We start from the raw sequence: 20,013 nt of genomic DNA on the forward strand, positions 1-20,013 counted from the left end.
GGCACGGCTACTGCACTCTTTTTAGGTATATGTGAAGGCGGAAAAAGCATCAACTAGTACATACTCCTACGCTTTGCACTTCTCTGATCACTTCCCATCAACATCTCTTGCCTTCTTCACTCCCCTCCAAGCACCAGCTCTACAAGTCTTTTATTCGCCATCAAGACATCTTTTCCATCGTTACAAATCTAATCAAGCCACCATGAAAAATCTCGAAACTGCAGAGTTCGTATGCGGCCTTGAAGGCACAGACGTCACTCTTGATCCACCACCCGAGCCGCCTCTCCACCTGGCCCACCAAACCTGGGTGATTGAGACGAAGCTTTCTGAACGATCTCAGCCGATGACGCAGGAGGACGTTAACGATGGCCTTGGACTCCCGTTTGCAGCTGCTAAGTTTCTCTGTTATCCGAAAGAAACTCCTACTAAGAAGGCCTTTATGCGGATTTATCTTCAAATTCCTGTCGCTGGCATTCAATATGAAAGCCGCCAGATTCGACAAGAGCAGGCTGCTAAGCCACAGCCACACGTTGAGTTAACAACTTTGAAAGCGCTTAAGGAATTTGAATGCGATGTTGTCCCTGACCTCCTTGCTTACCAAGAGGGAAAGCAAAGCGAAGAAAGCATCGTCCCGGGAGGTTATATCACTTATGTGGTCTGGGACAAAGTCCCGGGAGAGCCCCTAAACGCAGAAGAATTTTGGGAGCAAGATTTCAAGTCACGCCAAGCGATCCGGAACAAATTTCGTGAAGCCTTTCCGTAAGTTTACCGTACTCTCTGCCTAGCGTGCTCTTGATTGACATGGGAATCAGAAAGCTGAAGAAGTATGGTTACCTACCGCGTATGTCAACCATGTCGAAGATCATCTACGATAAGGCAACCGGGGATATGTACATTCTATCCGTTATTGAGTAGCGAATATTATAAGCTGACGGCAATTAGGCATTTCTCGGGTTTTTCACGCGCAGGCCGTACTGATGCAAACGAAAAGTGGCATGACAAGTACTATGTTCTTTTTCGTTTGGCTAAGCCGCCTCCAAAGACGAATTGGGCCGAGGATACTACAGGGTGGACTTGGTGAACAACGAAGTGACTAAGAAAGTCAAATGTGTATTCGATGGACAAGTGCGAAATTCAGTATTCCCGGCATCGTCACGTGCAGGGATCCCGGGTGTTAACTATGACCCGTTCCGGCGGGGTTTTTCGGCAGAACTCGAGGTATATTATCAACTTCGGTCAGTTACTCGGTAGCTAAAGAATTAACATCCAAGGCCAGACATGGAGCAACAAGGTCATCAAGTACACCCCAAGATTAGACGGCCCTGAGGCTGAATCCCACCTCATTGGCGATGAGACAGGTCTTCAGGGTGTTTTCAATCATTCGGTGGGATTTATGGTTGGAAAAATCTTAAGGGCCCAGTCAATCGATCTACAGTTTGCGGATTTCAAGTGCCTTGGAGACCTTGATCCCAAAACGCCTGATAGCATTCTGATGACCTCTAATGCTCATCTAAAAGGTAGTTGGGGAACTTAAGGTGCCCTGGGTGCCCGCACATCAAATGAGCGAGGCGTATGAAGAGGAAATATAAAAGAAATGTAGGTTTAGAATAGGCGGAATGTATACGGCACGAAAGGCGGAAACTCCAGCGGTGAATCTTATAAATGTATTAATAAACGTTGTCAAATTTGGCCGAAATCGTCTGCCGTAAGCCTCCGCCTAACATTTATTACAATTAACACCAATCATTCTACATACACTATGGTTTACTACTACCACAAGCAATACATTCAAAGCAAGACCATCCAGTCATTATTGATCCTTGATACCATAAAGATGAACTCAGGACATGTCACCCATCAGATCTTCATCCATCTCAAGTCCAGCCTCCCCCGCTACAATGGGATTGATTTCACTAGAACCTGACCAAACCTGACCCTTATGTAGGCTATCAACGTATTCATCACTTAATCCCAGGTTATTATTGGTTTCCCCAAGATGAATCACCAGTGTCTCCATCAGCCTCATCTCCTGCTTGAGTTGGGACTGTAAGTCCAACTCACGAGAGAGATGAGGTAATGAATGAATGGATGAGAAACGTAGCATGGAAGCCTCAGCATGATCTTTGGTCTCCACCAATGTCGCGTTCAAAGCACTAGACATGACGAGGGATGAAACAGCGGACCCAGTGAGTTCTGCACACACAGGGGAGGGAAACACCTGCTTGGAAAGGTCGGCCATTGTTAAAGCTGCAAAGGTCTTCCCAAGCTTGATGACAGTTTGACCGAAAAAAGCACCCACTACCTGGGAAACGAGACCGAGATTATTGTCCTAAAGCGGTGAGATTAGCCCTAAATGTCAAAACGACACAACCTGTGTTAATTAGAGCCACCACATACCGCACACCAGATATTTTTGGCAGCATCAATTTCAGCATTAAGTCTCTTCAAATCACCACGTTCAAATGCATGAGCAAGAATGATATAGGGCCTCGCAAGTGATTGGTACACTTTCACCACATGAGGTGTTGTGATGCTTGGAGGTGGACAGAGCTGTTCACGAAAACAGTTAGCCCAAGAAAACAATAGGGAGATTGCTGTCGGGAGTTTATCTTCTTTTCTCTTTCAGCGAAGACGAAACTCACCCTGCCATTTTCGAGTAAGCCAACTAGCACCCATTTTTTGTAAGCTTCCACCATAATCAAGCTCACAGAGCTAGTACCAGGCGTAGAGATGACAATCCCAAGGAAATGAAGTGCATTGCGCCACTCCTTCAACGCCATGTACACCATACCACCATAAAGGAAGTACTGCAAGTAGTCTCGGTATGATAGCTTGGATGAAACCCCAGAAGCTTCGGTCATAAAGGATACACCTAAGCCGTTATCTGCGCAGAGCACAGAGGAGTCTGAAGAGGGACGCCCCCGCGAAATTGGGAAATGACAGATTTGCTTATTCAAGACAGGCAATGCACAAGAATATGCTCTGGCCTGGAGGCAAAGCCGGACAAGCAAAAGGTGACTCGAAGTGAAAACGGCACATGATGGGTCAAGACGAAGCATAGCGTCCTTAACTAGCGTAGCACCTAGTAGTGGCTGTAGTATGGCTAGGTTAGCAATTGAACCCAAGGAAAGTTGGAAAATAGCCGACTTGCCATTGATGCAGCTTGCGAGGCTTGCCCCACGAGTTCAACAAGAAGACGCCATTCTCGTCCAGCGTATCTGACTTGAACCCTATCGAAACTGGCCAAAAAATGTGCAGCGCATGTCCATAGCCTTCCTGAGGGGCGGAGATCCGCTGGGAGTGAATCGGCATTTAGTTCCTGTGCCTTTTGTATTTGTACTCGTAGCACGAAAAGATATGGGATAGAATCTATCGCTGGGTCAAAACGCTAAAGACAGATGTATATTAGCTGCGAACCCATAGAACTTTTCATACAGAAGACTCGACATAAATAAAGCTGCTTACATCGAGAAAAGACTCATCATTGGCAAATGAGTCGAGTGCTTCGGTCTTTTGTAGCCGTCTGAAGTAATCAACTAGGTCGCGGATGCGACGGTCATACTCGTCGCTGGGTAGATGGTTAGAGTGGTGTAAATTTGCCGATGCGGATATAATATCCGAGAGGAGTGTCATCCTGGCGATGTAGCAAAGGAAGAGCACAAGATAATTGTCAAATGCGCAAAGGTAGTTTTTTGTTTCCAACCAGTTGGGGATATCTGGATATCTGGATATCTGGATATCTTGATTCTCAGGCTTGCAATACAATGGAGACACTCAAGGTTGGATGAGGTAGGGGAAGAGCGAAAGGGGAAGAAAAGAGAATTTGATGAAGTATCTGGTCAAATAAGGCTAGGTTGTATGGTAAAAGAAATGTGACGTAGGGTGTGTTATTGGGATGATGGGGGAGAGATTGGAGAGACCTCGGGGAGGTGGGTAAATCCGAGAGACGAGCGGGAATCGATAACGTGCCCCTCACACATTTGTTTGACTCAACTTATATTTTTCTTCCTTTCTTCTTAAGTCTCTAAGTCTTCACGACTATCACTTCTTTTCCCGCACTTACTGTTCAATCCTTATATGAGCAGAAATTATATTTGAACATCATGCCATTGACCGAATCTACAGCAGTTGATGCCGCCCAGAGCGCATCACTTGCCTCTCGTCGCCTTGCAACTTTAAACAATGACGATCGAAATAAAGCTTTGACGTTGCTCCATGATGCATTGGAAATGAACGAAAAGGAGATCCTTGAAGCCAATGCTAGGGATGTGGAAAGTGCTACTATTGCGGCCGAGAGCGGGAATTTGAGTCATAGCGTGCTCAAGAGACTTGACCTGTCGCGGCCTGGAAAATACAAGGACATGCTTGATGGAATCTTGAGTGTGCGAGATTTGGATGACCCTAGTGAGTGCATTTTCTAATCTTTGAGCTTCACAAAGATAAGAGCTTAACACGATACAATCATAGTCGGAAAAGTGACACTCCGAACCCTCCTTGACGATGGTTTGACACTTGAAAGGGTCAGCTGCCCTATCGGTGTGCTGCTGATTATATTCGAGGCCCGTCCAGAGGTAATAGCAAACATCGCTGCATTGGCTATCAAGTCAGGTAACGCTGCTATTCTGAAAGGTAACACGCACGCCCCTTATGAAGATTTCATGATATTGTTCAATTGACACAAATTTCCAGGTGGGAAGGAATCCATGGAGTCCTTTGCGGCAATCGCAAACGTTGTCTCCAAAGCTATCGCCGAATCTCGGGTGCCGGTGTCATCGATCCAACTGGTCAAGACACGCGATGCGGTGTCTTCTCTCTTGGCTCAGGATTCGCTGATTGACCTAGTCATTCCTCGAGGTTCCAACGAACTTGTTCGTTTCGTGAAAGAGAATACGAAAATCCCTGTGCTTGGACATGCCGATGGCCTTTGTTCTGCTTACATACACGCCGATGCTGTTATCGATACCGCAGTGAAAGTGATTGTGGATTCAAAAACGGACTATCCAGCGGCATGCAACTCATTGGAGTCCTTGCTTGTCCATGAGGATACCCTTGAATCTGTGTTCCCGGCGGTAGCTGCTGCTCTCCTAGAGAAAGGCGTGACTCTTCGTTGTGATCCTGATTCAAAATCTGCATTGACAAAGACATTGCCAGCCGAGAAATCAGCGCAAGTACAAACGGCCACCGAATCCGACTATAACACCGAGTTTTTGGACCTTGTGTTGGCAGTGAAAACAATTCCCTCAACCGACCCTCCGACCACGGCCGTGGAGGCTGCCATTGCCCATATAAACATGCATTCATCCAAGCATACTGAGCTCATTTTGACCCAGTCAAAAGAAGCGGCGGATATGTTCATGAGCGGAATTGACAGCGCGGGTGTTTTCTGGAATGCATCTACTAGGTTTGCCGACGGCATGCGGTTTGGATTTGGTACCGAAGTTGGCATCAGCACCAACAAGATTCATTCCCGAGGACCGGTCGGACTGGAGGGCTTGACGATCTACAAGTACTTGATCCGGGGAAATGGTCATGGGGCAGCGGACTATGGTGAAGGAGGGAAGAAATATCTCCATACTAATCTGCCCATAGGCCAGTGATCGCCTCCAGTGCAACGCATCAATAGAAGGATATCATTTTAAAAAGATTTTTTTTTTCTTGCTTTCTTTGAAAAATCCCATAAGAAAAAACTTAGGACAAAGCCTGATTCAATTTTCTTTTGCCCCTTCATTCGTAAATTCTCATTTCCCAGGCCAACCAAAGACATCCCGCCACTTTTAAGTACACAGACTTGAGGTCTCTGGCTAGAACTGGAACGATTCCAGGCACCGAGAAAGTCAATGTGGCCAATGCATCTTTCACAATACATACACACCACATCATCCTCGTCAAGTCCCTTAAACCTTGAAACCCTTGGAACGTCTGCGACCACGAGCCCGCTCGAACTTGCGGCCCTTGCTTCCCACGTACGGCTTCTGTTTTGAGTCAGTAAATTTGAATCACACCATCTCATTTGCCAGTCGTAATCACGCACCTTGTCGGTGTGAGGACCGAAGCCGAAGTGCTTCACGGCCTCACGGGCGTTCTTGGGTCCACGCAGGAGGAGAGTGTTGGCACCGGTAGGAGCACGGAGAGCAAGCTGGTCAAGGGTCAAAGTCTCACCACCGGCCTTCTCAATGCGAGCGCGAGCGGTAGCGGTGAAACGGAGGGCAGCAATCGACAGCTTGGGAACGGTCAAAAGGCGGTTGTCATCGGTGACAGTGCCGACAACGACGACGGTCTTGCCCTTCTGCGCCTCGCTGATGTTGGCGACAGTGCGAGAAAGGGAAACCGGGGGGCGGTTGATTCTCGACATAAAGAGACGACGGAGGACGGCCTTGTTGAAGTTGGACTCGGTGCGGCCTATCATACATCCCATATCAGCCTCACGAAAATCCTCATATAATGGTACACCTGTAAAAATTGCGCTGCAAACGAAATTCGGAATCGGGGGGAGTCATACGAGCCAAGAAGCGGTAGAGCTTCACCAGAACCTTCAAGTAGACGTTGTCGCTCTTGGGAGCCTTGCGGTGGCTGCTCCGCACATGGTGGCGGTCCAGGTCGATACCTGCAATTTATGAATTGTCAGTGGAATGGACGGAGAACGAGAGAAAGAAGCAAAGGTTTCGAATGAACGCTGCGAGATGCGATAGTCGAGTCAATGGAGAGAATTTAACATACCCATGGCTGTGTATTGGTCGACTTCCCGGGAAATAGCTTGCTGTCGCACCCGTATGGAAAGTGCAGGAGGTTTTTGATCCTTGACTTTCGGCTGGACAGTGGTGTGTGGGTTTAGCCCTACGCTAGACTTGACTAGGAAAGGCGAGGCACATGACCTGGCTGTAACCACGTGACTCTTTCAAAGAACTTTCTCGTTCTGATTTGCCACATGGTCACGTGATTGGTGGATCTTGGTGCATTTAGCGCTGGAGCAGAGAATTACTCCGTAGACTTCTGCTAACTAGTTATGGAGTATATCTACATATCTACATATCTACATCAAGATCATTTTTGTCCACTCTTGTTTAAGTATATCTGCATTGTGTATAATCAAATGTTCTGTGTAGTAATAAGAAGAAATATCTACGTACATACATATATTATTTGAACTATTCTCTATCATTCAAGCCGACAAAGAAATCACGAGTCATTTCAAAACTCAACCAGCTGCTGGCCATACTGGGAGCAACTTTCAAAAGATTTGGCCCTATCCCCTTGAAGAGTCCACGTAGTCCCTCTTCAGCCACGATGACCCTCACGGCATCCCAGATTGAGGTGTATTGGTAACCCATTCCCGACATTGTGTTGATTTGGAATCGTCGACGTAGTACATCACTAAGGGAAAAAAGTCAGTTTCACAGGGCTTAAGCCAATAGAATAAAAGAACCGACAAAGGATAGGTACAGGTCTGAGCGACTGCTCCAGAGATCGCGCCAGCCAATAATTTTCGATAGGAGCTAGGGTTTTTGTCCCCTTCCGGTGTTAGATACTTGCGCACCGATTCGTAGGTCATGAAATTGAGTCCCACCTGTCGCTCATCAGTTGTGTCCAAGTCAAATTACTTGATAAACTCACATATGGGGCAACTCCAGCAACGGTAGGTGCAATTCCACGGTATAAAGCCTTTGTCCCACCTTCATTTTTATAGATCATGGCCATTGTAGTGAACATGCCTGGCAGTTTTTGGCTTGGGTCTCTTGCTCCAAGATCGGCAAAGGAGGCGGATTGAATGGAAAGCCGGGTTCGCACAATGTCCAGAGGATAGGTGATAGTCACTGAGGTGATGCCAGCAACACCTCCACAAACAAGGCGACGCATTGGGGTCATCTCACCATCAGGAGACTCTACAAACTAGATCAAAGAAATGTCAGTTTACACCTAACCTTGGGTCTACATGGATAGGAGGCCACTCACTTGCTTGTAAAAATTATAGCTCCCAAACTGTACCGCGGAGTAAGGGATAATGCGAATACAGTTTGTTCCATTTCCTCGCATGAAACCACGCCAGCCTTCTTCCCGTCCCATCTTCACCAAGGCTTTCCAGATTGATAATCTGTATTCTGTTCGACCGACACTTTGAATTTGAAGCAGAATCTTCAATCGTTCGAGTGGTGACACTATTGTTCTGGAAACTGCACCAGCCACTCCACCAGCCATAAATGCAGCCACCACAGGTTCCGCGAGGTTTTTTCTAGTCCGAACCAACATTGAGGGAGTTTGCTCAGTAATCAGCTCCTGCTTTAAACAACCAGTCAGCATCCTGGCTCAAATTTTGGGGTTGGAGGGGCGGAAGGGGATCCTTCTCACCCTGGCTGGATTTGAACCAGAGGGAAACTTGGACAGATTCTGCAAGGCAGGCTTTCCTGTACCATTCAACTCCTCTTTCTGAACAGCATCCTGGCGATCTAGGCTCATGTTGACGATATGCACATCCGGTCACGCGGATGAGGTTGATGATAAATGTGTTTTGCTGTGTTATAATTTCCCGCAATTCTTCGAATCAGAAAAATGAAGCTTGACTGTTGCTGCAAATCAAATGCGATAAAGCACTATCGGTGTAGTGCTAGCCATGAAGGTTGGTTGTTTTCCGAGGCTTGGTGATCTAAAAGCACATCGTTGATCCTGTATCGAGTGGATTGCTTGTTTCAATGGCCATGTAACTGAGGTATAAATGGTGATGTTGATAGTGACGTTGCCAAAATAAAATAAAATAGGAGAAGTAAGCTCAGAAAGAAAGGCCTTTTTCCTATGATCGGATGGGTTGTTGGGCCGGAGTTGCTGGTTTTCCCTTTCACTGTAAGAGATGTAGTTGGATAGGCGAAAAGAAACAAGAGACAAGAGACAAGAGACAAGAGACAAGAGACAAGAGACAAGAGACAAGAGACAAGAGACAAGAAACAAGAAACAAGAAACAAGAAAGAAAAAAAAAAAAAAAAAAGGTCTCACAGATCAGTGAGTTTGGTGTGTGTATACTAGTTGAAGGGTGTCTTAAAGGTGAGAGAGAAAGAGAAGAACATCCCGACTTACCGACAGACACGGTACCTCCCGATAGTCCCGCCACTTATATTACGTACCTTGGGGGTCCACGGCTGAGCTAACTATACAGAGACTATGTACTTAACTAGTTACATACAACTATAGTTACTTATTATGCAACATCCCATTGTAGACAGAAGATAGATTAAATCTAATTTATGAATTTCTTTCTTTCTTTCTTTGAATTTATATCAGCTATGTTTTTTATCATAAAAGATAAAAAAAAAAAAAAAAAAAGAGAAAAAAGAGAAAAGAGAAGAAAAGAACAGAAACAACCCCCAAAATCAATTGCGTCATTGGCATGTTTGATCCACCGTAGCACCTTCACCACCAATTCTTTCTGTGTTCTTTCTCCAGGGCTCTCTCTCTCTCTCTCTCTCTCTTTTTATCTTTACCCTTTATCCTCTTGAAGCTTCTTAAGCTCCACCTCCTCTTTTCAATTTCTTCTTCTTTCCAACTGACCCAATCTTCTTTCTTTTTCATTGCTCTGTGCTAACGGCACCATGTCTTCTCGCTCTGGAACTACTCTGTATGTTACCGGGTTTGGCCATGGCACCCGTGCTCGCGATCTTGCCTACGAATTCGAACGGTACGTGTCGCCTCTACCTTCGCACCTACGAACTTCGATTCCTATCCTTCCGACGACCTCCCGATGAAAGATCATTGGCAGTATATATGCCTTGGACGACACTTCTTTTCTTTCTTCCAACTAGCGTGACATTGGCGTGGAAGCTTCTGTCTACATTGTCCCGTCTCACTCGGGCAACTGTTAGCTAGTCTTGGGTCATTTCTCATCATAATTTCTCTCGATACCGGTACCTGAAGCTAGCTCAACTGATTTTGGAACTAGTTATGGGCGTCTTGTTCGCTGTGATATCCCTGCCCCGCGCACTCCATCCAGCCGACTGTGAGTTGAATGATAAATGTCTAAAACTGCTTTACCTGTCTAATCTAAATCGCTTAGCTTTGCTTTTGTTGAATACGAGAGTCGCCGCGATGCTGATGATGCTTACCATGAGATGCACAACAAGCGTATCGGCCGCGATGATCTCCTGAAGATTGAGGTAAGCATACTCTCCCCACTCCCAAAGCTTTGTCAAATCTCTTTTTAACCTATCTCTAGTGGGCACGCACTCCTCCCTCTGCTTCCTGGCGCTTTGACTCTGGCTCTGGTCGTGACGCTCCCCGTGACGCCGGTCGCGATGCTGGCCGTGATCGTCGCCGTGATCGCACTCCTCCCCGCCGTGGTCGTTCCCCATCCCCTCGTCGCAGCCGTGGTGGCGACTATTCCCCCCGCCGAGAGGACCGGTATGAACGGGACGCCGACCGCACCGACCGCGACTACGACCGTCGCGACCGTGATTCTGACCGCCGCGACCGTGACCACGATCGACGTGATCGCGACCGTTCTCGTGACCGTTCTCGCAGCCCCGATGACCGCGAACGTGATGGCAAGGATGACCGGGAGAGACGCGATGATGATCGCGAGCGTCGTGAGGAGGACCGTGAGAACGGCCCAAACGGTGAGGACAGGAAAGGTCAGTTGCATCCGGATTCAACCCATAAAACGTTCTTTTCACTCACATACAGCAGTACCCCTGGACCCAATGCCCTCTGCTCATGATGAGCTTGATACTGCTGAGTAGATCAACTCAGTATTACGTTCCTTCGCGCTTTCGACCCATGTCTCCCGTTGTCATTCTGTTTTCGTCTACTGAAGGTGTCCTTCATTGCGGTTGTACCAACTAGGGGGAGGAGACAAGGTTATCGCCCCAGTATTACTTTTAATACATCCCTGTGGCATAATCATATTTCTTCCCCCGCCCCTTTGCCTCTGTGTTTCTGATTACAAACCGCGTGAAGCTTGCTCATCGGGACAAGCTGGGGCCAAGTGAACGTGTGAAGCCTGCTTTTCCCTGACCTTTTTTTTTTTTCGATCTTGCTTTTCCCCGAGTTATTCCCAATATTTTTTTTTTATTTGAGGTTGGTAATTTATCCTGGTCAGCAGCTCGGATCCCACCGAAGCGAACGTCGAACGATCGTTCCAAGTCCGCGCCCAAAAACCACGATGAATTCCGTTTCGCCCTCCGTCTTGTTCGCAGTTTAATTTGAAAGCGGTTATTTCAATTCCCTCGCCCTCTTCGACCGGTCGCCATCCTCTAAACCACTGTAGTGCCTTTAGTTGTATGTGAGGTTGATGCTGTTGGGGATCCGTTTTCAAGCATAATTTCCACAACTTGTTGTTAATAACCAAAAGCCACCACAAAAAAAAAAAAAAAAAGAAGCAACAGCCATTTCTTGAAATCCGCATTTTGAAAATAGTTTCGTATTATAGCCATGACATGACGTAGGTGGGGAACAGAGGGGAACAGAGGGGAACAGAGAAGAGTCCCATTGGAAGTCTCGTACTTTTTATTCAACTTTCAACTTTCAACTTTCAACTTTCAACTTTGAGCTACCTTCTACTATGGGTACTATGGGTACTATGGGTTCAGCAAAACAAACAGGAATCAACATTGCAATCGATGTATTAACCTTCTGCCCCCCACCTTTTACTTATCCAGAAGACTGACATGGTAAAGAGAGGTGGGACATTTACGGATTGCGTCGGAAATCCGGGGACGGGTCGCTTGGAAGATGACATTGTGATTAAACTGCTCTCAGAAGACCCCAACAACTACAAAGATGCGCCTTTGGAAGGAATCCGGCGCATTCTTTCCAAGTTCACAGGCCATGAAATCCCTCGTGGGGAACCTATCGATACTTCTTTGATCCAAAGCATCCGCATGGGCACAACTGTGGCAACAAACGCGCTGCTTGAGCGGAAGGGAGAGAAGGTAGTGCTGGTGGTAAGCAAGGGCTTCAAAGACTGCCTCGAGATTGGAAATCAGTCTCGTCCCAGAATATTTGACCTTGCCATCAAACGTCCCGATGTCCTGTACGAAGAGGTGATGGAGGTGGACGAGCGTGTCACTTTGGAAGACTATGCAGAAGATCCGCAACGAAACGTCACTACCACTAATATCCGGGAACAGACCCGGGCAGAAGACGACGACGTTGTTTGCGGTCTTTCTTCGGAAGCAGTTCGCATACTGAAGCGTCCATCTGAGGACTTGGTGAGATCCCAATTGAAAGAGGTATACAGCCGCGGGATTAGAAGCATAGCGGTATGTCTTATACATGGGTATACCTTTCCAGACCATGAGGCACTGGTGGGAAGAATCGCCAAGGATATTGGTTTCCACCATGTGAGTTTGAGCCACCAGCTCATGCCGATGATCAAACTTGTGCCGAGGACCACTTCAGCCTGCGCCGACGCATATTTGACCCCTGCCATCAAGAAGTATATATCTGGATTTCAAGCCGGATTTGAGGGTAGTCTAGGTAGTGAGAGTGTCAAACAACAGGCGGGCTCCAAAGGCGCACGCTGCGAATTTATGCAATCAGACGGGGGCCTTGTGGATGTCAACCAATTTTCAGGCCTACGAGCAATTCTATCGGGGCCTGCTGGCGGAGTGGTGGGATATGCGTTGACTTCCTACGATCCTGTGTCGAAGACACCTGTAATAGGGTTTGATATGGGAGGCACGAGCACGGATGTTAGCAGGTATGGATCCGGCCGGTATGAACATGTCTTTGAGACAACCACCGCTGGAGTGACAATCCAGTCCCCTCAGTTGGATATCAACACCGTTGCTGCAGGTGGCGGCTCGAGGTTGTTCTACCGTAACGGCCTCTTCGTCGTCGGTCCCGAGTCAGCAGGAGCTCACCCAGGACCGGCGTGCTATCGCAAGAGTGGACCACTCACAGTAACTGATGCCAACCTGTTCCTTGGGCGATTGGTCCCAGACTTCTTCCCGAAGATTTTCGGCTCAGATGAAACCCAGGGTCTGGATGAAGACGTCAGTCGGGTGTTGTTCGAGGAGCTAACCAAAGAGATCAACCAGCAGTTGACCAAAGGGGGCCAAAGCCGAGAAATGACCCCTGACGAGGTTGCCTTTGGTTTCATAAAGGTAGCCAACGAGACAATGACCCGGCCCATTCGATCACTCACAGAGGCCAAGGGCCATGACACCTCAAAGCACAGGTTGGCTACGTTTGGAGGAGCCGGAGGCCAGCATGCCGTTGCCATTGCCGAGAGCCTGGGGATTCGGCAAATCTTGATTCATCGGTATTCCTCGGTGCTCTCGGCATACGGAATGGTACTGGCAGATGTTGTTGATGAAAATCAAGAGCCTGAATCAAAGACCTGGGCTGATGATGATGGCAAGGAGGGGGTTCGGTATGCACTTGGTTTGAGAATAGAAGACTTAAAAAAGCGATCCACGCAGAGGTTGCGAGACCAAGGCTTTGACAGTGATTCAATCGTGTTTGAAGAATACCTCAATATGCGATACCGGGGCACGGAATCTGCCTTGATGATACTTAAACCCAGCAAAGAGGAGGCCGATCTTCACTTTGGGGGCGACGAATGGGCCTTTGGGAAGGCATTTATGAAGCAACACGATCAGGAGTTTGGTTTTACTCTTCCAGATCGGGATATCATTGTGGATGATGTGCGGGTGAGAGGGATCGGGAAAGGATTCAAAATATCTGAAAAGACTGTGGACCGGCAGATCCAGGAGTCCAACCCAAAGGACGCTTTGGTGGGCCAAGAATATCGCAGATCTCTTGTCTACTTCGAGGGCGGCCGACGTGAAACGCCAATCTACAAACTCGACGACTTGAAGTTTGACGAGCGAGTGAGAGGCCCAGCAATTTTAGCCGATGACACCCAGACAATCGTGGTGACCCCAGGAGCATCGGCCCTTTTGACCAAAACCCACGTTGTCATCAACATTGGTGAATCCGATGCCAGCCAGCCAAATATTAGCACCGCCAATGTGGATCCTATCCTGTTAAGCGTCTTCTCGCACAGATTCATGGCTATTGCCGAGCAAATGGGTCGTGCTTTACAGAAGACAAGTGTAAGTACCAATGTAAAGGAGCGACTTGACTATTCCTGTGCATTGTTTGACGCAGAAGGCGGGCTTGTTGCGAATGCACCGCACTTACCCGTCCATCTCGGTAGCATGTCTACCTGTGTACGGATACAGGCCCAGATCTGGCAAGATAAACTGAAGCCCGGGGATGTAATCGTGTCAAATCACCCAGAATTTGGAGGAACACATCTCCCAGATATCACAGTCCTCCAACCTACTTTTAGCCAGGGAAAGATCATATTCTACGTCGCCTCTAGGGCGCATCATGGTAAGACATTTCCCAATTGAAAGAGAAGGGGGAGGGAAAGGGAAAGGAACAGATTATTCTAACATGTATGAAGCCGACATTGGAGGAATACTCCCGGGATCTATGCCACCTCATTCAAAAGAGCTTTACCAGGAAGGCGCAGCCATAAAAAGCGAAAAATTGGTATCCGAAGGCAAGTTTGACGAAGAACGCATCACAGAATTGCTGTACAAAGAGCCGGCCCAGTATCCAAACTGCAGTGGGACTCGATGCCTAGCAGATAACTTGAATGATCTCAAAGCTCAGATTGCTGCGAATAAGAAGGGTATCAACTTGATCGGCACTCTAATCGAGGAGTATGGTGAGGCTGTTGTGCAGTTCTATATGCACCAGATCCAAGACAACGCGGAGCTCAGTGTGCGAAATCTACTAAAAGACGTGAGCAAGAGATTTGCCGGTCGAGAACTAAGTGCAATTGATTACATGGATGATGGGAGTCCTATTCAATTGAAGATATCGATAGATGGGGACCAAGGAGAGGCAATCTTCGATTTCGAGGGGACAGGCCCAGAAGTATATGGTATGGTCAAAAGTGACTTTCAAGAGAAAACTTGATGTTTATTGAACTGACAATGACAGGTAATATCAATGCACCGGAGGCTGTCACATACTCGGCGATCATCTATTGCCTGCGATGCCTTATTTCAGCAGATATTCCATTGAATCAGGGGTGTTTAAAGCCAATTAACGTTCGAATTCCTCCTGGAAGTCTTCTATCCCCCTCGGAATCAGCTGCCGTGGTGGGTGGCAATGTTTTGACGGTAAGAACAGATAGATCCTGACGTTGATCACATGAACTCATCGTTTTTTTCTTCTTCTTTCTCTTCAGAGTCAACGAGTGACCGACGTCATTTTGAGGTGCTTCCAGGCTTGCGCTGCGTCACAAGGTGATACCAACAATCTCACATTTGGGTTCGGAGGGAATATGCCCGGTGAGAGGGAAACGAAAGGGTTTGGTTACTATGAAACCATCGCTGGTGGTAGCGGGGCTGGTCCGACTTGGAAAGGTACTTCAGGGGTTCATACCCACATGACTAACACTCGAATCACTGATGCAGAGGTGCTCGAGCGGCGGTACCCTGTGATCCTCCGAGAATTCAGTCTTCGACCGAATTCTGGAGGCAATGGTCAGCACCGCGGCGGGGACGGCGTTGTGCGAGACATTGAATTCCGTATTCCCGTGCAAGTCTCTATCCTTTCCGAAAGAAGAGTCTACCATCCATATGGAATGGAGGGAGGTGAGGACGCCCAGTGTGGTCAGAACATCTGGGTGCGCTGTGTGAAAAAGCAAGACGGAGGGTGGGAGAAAAGATACATCAATCTCGGCGCAAAGAATTCCGCTCAGATGCAAGCAGGGGAGCGGATCATCATCCGTACACCCGGAGGAGGAGGATGGGGTCAAATTGGAGACCAGAGCCAGCTTGTCCAAGAGAAAGATCATCGCTGTGCTTGGCGAGGAGGTTCTATTGCCAACAATATAGCGACACAAGAGGCGAGTATGTGATATATCGGGAAAATTTGGGGGGGGTAAGTCTAGACCACCATAATTTGATTCAGATGGTCAGGATCAATTTGATTATATGATGAAATTATAAGGGCTAGCTGTGGGCGACGTAAATCAAAGTCTCAAAGTCTCAAAGTCTCAATGGCGATCATGCATCATGCTTCACTCTCCTCGTCACTTGTCGCCTCAATATTCTGCTTGGATGGACTTTGGTTGCCCGAATGGACCTGTCCTTGCTCTCCTTGACCAGACTGACCTCCCTCTGTCGAGTAGACGGGCCGAGGAAGAATTTCCCCATTTTCTTCCAATGCCTGCTCAATCTCAGGTAGAATGGAGACAATAGCAGCAAATTGATCCACGGGCATTGAGATACCCTGGATTGGGGAATGAATATATTAGCACGGTTTATTGCAGACCTACTGATCATGATACTAACCTTTTTTCCTGGCAACTCCTGCCCGTCCTTCTCATAATATTCTCTGACATTCACCTGGGTTTTCCCACGGAAAGATGATATGGTCACGCGGCGCATCTTGGATATTTCCCAATAGCGATCTCCATTAGAGTCGGTTTTGGCTTCCGCTGTAGTGTTGACCTTGGCCTTTTTGGAGCGCACGCTATTGTCGGGCTCAACGCCTGACTCGGATGAACGTTTCCTGGAAGACATGACTGGGAGATGATCTCGGGGATCTGAATGTCAGAAATGAGAGTAAGAGTAAGAACGTGGCAAGGTGATGTATTATGTAGGTCTCAACACGAACGCGAAACGCGGACACGTCATCACGTGAAGACCACCTCTATATCAGTACGCATACACACACATACACACATACACACACACACACACACACACACATATATATATATATATAACTATATACAACTATATACATATGTCTATCATTGATGGTTCCTACTTGTCATCACTCATATATGTATATCTCATATCAATATGATCCATTGAACATTAAAGTGTCAATACCCTAAGGCCCTGTAATAGAATCGAGAAGACAAATCCTCGAGCGACACTCTCAACTTGAAGACTATCAAAGATCTTCTCTAGCGCTTCTCGACTAGCAGCTGCTCCCATAACACTTGTTAAGGCCTGTGGGATTCCTCGCTGCACAAATAGTTTACGTGCAGTATCCCGTAACCGGATCTTCTCCTCCTCACTGGGTGGAGGGGGCCAGGCTTTAACTTCCTCCTCCGTCGGAAGTGCGTTCTCACGAAGTTTGACGAGGTAACCCCCTAGGGCGTCGTCTGAAGTGTGGCCTTCTATCATGGAATCTTGCAACAGAGTACGAATAGTTTCCAATGTTGGGCTCCCGGGACGTAGGATATATGATTTAGCAGCATTCAAAAGGGTCCGGCGTATATTCCACGCAGACGACAAGGTGTACAACTCATTGATAACCGCAAAGATCAGCTCTACTGCTATCTGCGTCTCATCAGCTGTGATGGGACTTCCCTGCTTGCGGGATTGATCAATACTCTGCCCAGTCTCTGATCGGCGATGTGATGAGGTTTGATCAATAGTCCCCGCTGCCTGGATGTCAATTTCGGTAGTATGATCGCTGATATCAAGCGAGGTTTTAGAGGGTGAAACCGCTGTGGCCCATGCACCTTGCTCATTCACAGACGACTCTCTGGTACTGTCAATCGAAGGCGACTTGGAAATTTCGCCTCTTTGGATTTCCAGGGTGTCGCGATGGTACACCACAGGCGCATCGACATTTTCGTTGCTTAAGCCGGTACTATCACCAAAAATGGTCTGTGTCTGCGACAAACTGGTGCGACTGGAGTTATCAATTTCGGGTTGAATCTGACCAGCAGTGACAGCCGGTTTCTTGCCATTGGCGGTGCCTCCGAACACCCCCGTCATTCCTTCAAAGACGGCTTTACCACCCCCTGCCACTCCCTTGGGTGCATTGGTCAACGCACCTAGCATACCTTTGCCCATATTTTCAAACGCAGTTTGACTAGGGAAAGAGAATACCGGTTTGCTAGGACCAATGGGTTCAGTGGAAGAACCAGCGTCCTTTTCTAAAAATCGGCGCATTCGATCCGTGTCGGCAAGTGACTCGTGTTTCATGGCATCTTGTAAATACCACTCAAGGTCCCGAGCGAGAGCTTGTCGCGTTTTGCCCTTCCAGGTGGGCAGTGTGGGGTGTCGCTCCGAAAAACTTGAAATTTGATTCAATCGCGAAACGGTTCCCAGCATCTCGTGAAGAGACTGGAAGTCCGAATATTTGCGAAACACCATCCACCCAGTTGAGCGTGTTGACGCTGGTTCGACCTGTAGTAGATAATCCCACATGGGTCGCGACTTGATTTGGCCCTTTTCATCCCTCGCTCCATCATCATCCACCAACACCTGTGCCCCGTGAAGAATCAAAGGTGGCACAGCAGAGTCTTCGGATAATTTCGGGCTTACAAGTAATTGCATATTGGGAACTGGTCCCTGATCTTCGTGATCTTCGTTTTGATGAGTCGTTTTTGAAGCTATATCAGCCTCTAAAGGGTAATTTCCGTTAATTGGTTTGTCTTGGCGTGGCCGTTCTGACTCTGAGCTCTGCGTATCATGGGATGCAATCATAGCGCTTAGACGTTTCACCTCTAGAACTGCTTCTTCCTCTGTAGCCCTTGCCACATGCATCGACTCTCTCTGTGTGTCTTTGACGGAGTCTCTCCTTGGGTCTTCTGAAGACCTGGGAGCACTAACGCCCTGGTTCCGTGCACCTTCCACGCCTGCGTCGATAGCGTGCATGATTTCGGATTCACCACCCTGCAGGAGATAGATAATCCATTCATTGATAAATTCAGGACGGGCAAGACTGGTAACAGTGGACCCCAATATCACTCCCGCAAAGACCTCACGGAGGAAGTCCCGTACAGCCGGACAATTGTAGGCCTTGGCATCCAAGAAATTCGACAGTATATCATCCGCAATCATGCCAAGTTTCTTCTTTTGTTGTTTCTCAGACAATACATTCGCTAGGCTGCTATCCGGGAATTGTTCAAGGTACTGATCCACGGTCTTTTGGGCTTCCGCCGGGGAGGATCCCACAGCGGTGAATGCTGCTGCAAGTTCATTCAAGAATACAATGACGATAGATGAGGAGTTGGTGAGAAACTGCAAGAATGTGTCCTCTGTTCGTTTCCGTGAGAGGTGCGAGGAGACTGATGTAATGAAATGAGTCAAAATTCTTCGACACGAGCCTGGGAAACTTGATTCGGACGGTAAAAGTGGCTCATACCAGTATCTTTATTTGGGAATAAGCTACTTATTCCACAGTGGGAGAAAGGTGGGGGTGTATAGATGAAGGATACTTACTTGACATAGTCATTAATAACTGCATCCGTGAGCGTTCTCAGCGCGACAGCGGTGGCCGGTGGGAAGGCAGCATATTCCAAGTCTGCTGATGACATATCCTCAAGCGTACTTATAGAACCATCATCTCCCCCTTGGATGTCTGAAGCACCAGCCCGTTTCGGCCAGTCCAAGAGCCGGTTGGAGACTTCCAGCGCAAGTTCTCTACGCCTGTTGGACTTTTTCGTGTGGGATACTCCGTCTGGATGTTCATTATCCGATCCCTCCCAGGACGCGTGCAGGACAACCCCAACAGCCACTCCAATCAGAAGCAGACCGAGTCTCCCCAGGATAACGTAGGTGACAAGTGCAAGAAGCGCAAATACTCCAAGGAGGGTCTCATTGGTTGAGGTCGAGAGAAAATTGAGGATAGCATTGATGAATTCCTTTGAAACTGCTGTATTCGAGATGGGGTCTTGCGTCGGGGGAATATTGTGGTCCTTGCCGGATGGAGACGCTGAAATGACTTCGGAGTCTGCATCCTCACTGAGGCGACTCATTGTGTTGAGATATCCCGGATTTGGAGGGTGTCTAGAATAATTATAGTCAACCCTCCATGTCCATCAAGCGTGACCTTGTAGATCTGCGTAGACAATTTGACGGGAACAATAAAGGTAAGAGGAGATACGAGGGATAGCAACCTTGGAAAATGCTTGGCGTACACCGTTGGCCAGTGCACACCTCGTACTCGTACTTGATATAACTAGTTTAAGAGTATGCCGTATGTTGTATATTCAAAACATGGCTAGCTATAGATATTTGTATAAATTATATTTAT

General features: G+C 47.7%; 9 protein-coding genes across 9 annotated transcripts; 4 read left to right on the plus strand and 5 right to left on the minus strand.

Moving 5' to 3' along the window:
• Positions 1-202: 202 nt before the first annotated feature.
• On the plus strand, positions 203-915 carry N7516_002982 (uncharacterized protein; the record flags this gene model as incomplete). The annotated part of the gene is made up of 2 exons (XM_057215702.1): positions 203-759; positions 813-915. 2 exons carry the CDS (start codon positions 203-205, stop codon positions 913-915), a joined length of 660 nt encoding a protein of 219 aa, XP_057077585.1.
• A 925-nt stretch (positions 916-1,840) lies between these two features.
• Positions 1,841-3,980, minus strand: N7516_002983 (putative COP9 subunit 3; the record flags this gene model as incomplete). The annotated part of the gene is made up of 6 exons (XM_057215703.1): positions 1,841-2,329; positions 2,398-2,550; positions 2,643-3,092; positions 3,122-3,388; positions 3,466-3,753; positions 3,921-3,980. The coding sequence occupies 6 exons, from the start codon at positions 3,978-3,980 to the stop codon at positions 1,841-1,843; spliced, it is 1,707 nt and encodes a 568-aa protein (XP_057077586.1).
• A 123-nt stretch (positions 3,981-4,103) lies between these two features.
• Positions 4,104-5,597, plus strand: N7516_002984 (glutamate-5-semialdehyde dehydrogenase; the record flags this gene model as incomplete). Its single annotated transcript, XM_057215704.1, has 3 exons — positions 4,104-4,404; positions 4,468-4,629; positions 4,690-5,597. The coding sequence occupies 3 exons, from the start codon at positions 4,104-4,106 to the stop codon at positions 5,595-5,597; spliced, it is 1,371 nt and encodes a 456-aa protein (XP_057077587.1).
• Positions 5,598-5,894: 297 nt separating this feature from the next.
• On the minus strand, positions 5,895-6,721 carry N7516_002985 (60S ribosomal protein eL18; the record flags this gene model as incomplete). The annotated part of the gene is made up of 4 exons (XM_057215705.1): positions 5,895-5,972; positions 6,032-6,399; positions 6,500-6,604; positions 6,718-6,721. The coding sequence occupies 4 exons, from the start codon at positions 6,719-6,721 to the stop codon at positions 5,895-5,897; spliced, it is 555 nt and encodes a 184-aa protein (XP_057077588.1).
• Positions 6,722-7,145: 424 nt separating this feature from the next.
• On the minus strand, positions 7,146-8,451 carry N7516_002986 (putative mitochondrial carrier protein; the record flags this gene model as incomplete). Its single annotated transcript, XM_057215706.1, has 5 exons — positions 7,146-7,371; positions 7,428-7,564; positions 7,612-7,887; positions 7,951-8,271; positions 8,344-8,451. 5 exons carry the CDS (start codon positions 8,449-8,451, stop codon positions 7,146-7,148), a joined length of 1,068 nt encoding a protein of 355 aa, XP_057077589.1.
• A 1,124-nt stretch (positions 8,452-9,575) lies between these two features.
• On the plus strand, positions 9,576-10,718 carry N7516_002987 (RNA-binding protein; the record flags this gene model as incomplete). Its single annotated transcript, XM_057215707.1, has 5 exons — positions 9,576-9,661; positions 9,923-9,979; positions 10,037-10,136; positions 10,196-10,610; positions 10,666-10,718. The coding sequence occupies 5 exons, from the start codon at positions 9,576-9,578 to the stop codon at positions 10,716-10,718; spliced, it is 711 nt and encodes a 236-aa protein (XP_057077590.1).
• Positions 10,719-11,645: 927 nt separating this feature from the next.
• Positions 11,646-15,865, plus strand: N7516_002988 (uncharacterized protein; the record flags this gene model as incomplete). The annotated part of the gene is made up of 4 exons (XM_057215708.1): positions 11,646-14,322; positions 14,396-14,881; positions 14,941-15,122; positions 15,191-15,865. The coding sequence occupies 4 exons, from the start codon at positions 11,646-11,648 to the stop codon at positions 15,863-15,865; spliced, it is 4,020 nt and encodes a 1,339-aa protein (XP_057077591.1).
• A 155-nt stretch (positions 15,866-16,020) lies between these two features.
• On the minus strand, positions 16,021-16,532 carry N7516_002989 (transcriptional coactivator p15/PC4 family protein; the record flags this gene model as incomplete). The annotated part of the gene is made up of 2 exons (XM_057215709.1): positions 16,021-16,239; positions 16,302-16,532. The coding sequence occupies 2 exons, from the start codon at positions 16,530-16,532 to the stop codon at positions 16,021-16,023; spliced, it is 450 nt and encodes a 149-aa protein (XP_057077592.1).
• A 300-nt stretch (positions 16,533-16,832) lies between these two features.
• Positions 16,833-19,735, minus strand: N7516_002990 (uncharacterized protein; the record flags this gene model as incomplete). Its single annotated transcript, XM_057215710.1, has 2 exons — positions 16,833-19,128; positions 19,200-19,735. 2 exons carry the CDS (start codon positions 19,733-19,735, stop codon positions 16,833-16,835), a joined length of 2,832 nt encoding a protein of 943 aa, XP_057077593.1.
• Positions 19,736-20,013: the final 278 nt, after the last annotated feature.

Source organism: Penicillium verrucosum, assembly GCF_028828655.1.
Source record: "Penicillium verrucosum strain IBT 35672 chromosome Unknown utg000001l_segment0_segment0, whole genome shotgun sequence".
In the NCBI taxonomy this organism is placed as follows: domain Eukaryota; kingdom Fungi; phylum Ascomycota; class Eurotiomycetes; order Eurotiales; family Aspergillaceae; genus Penicillium; species Penicillium verrucosum.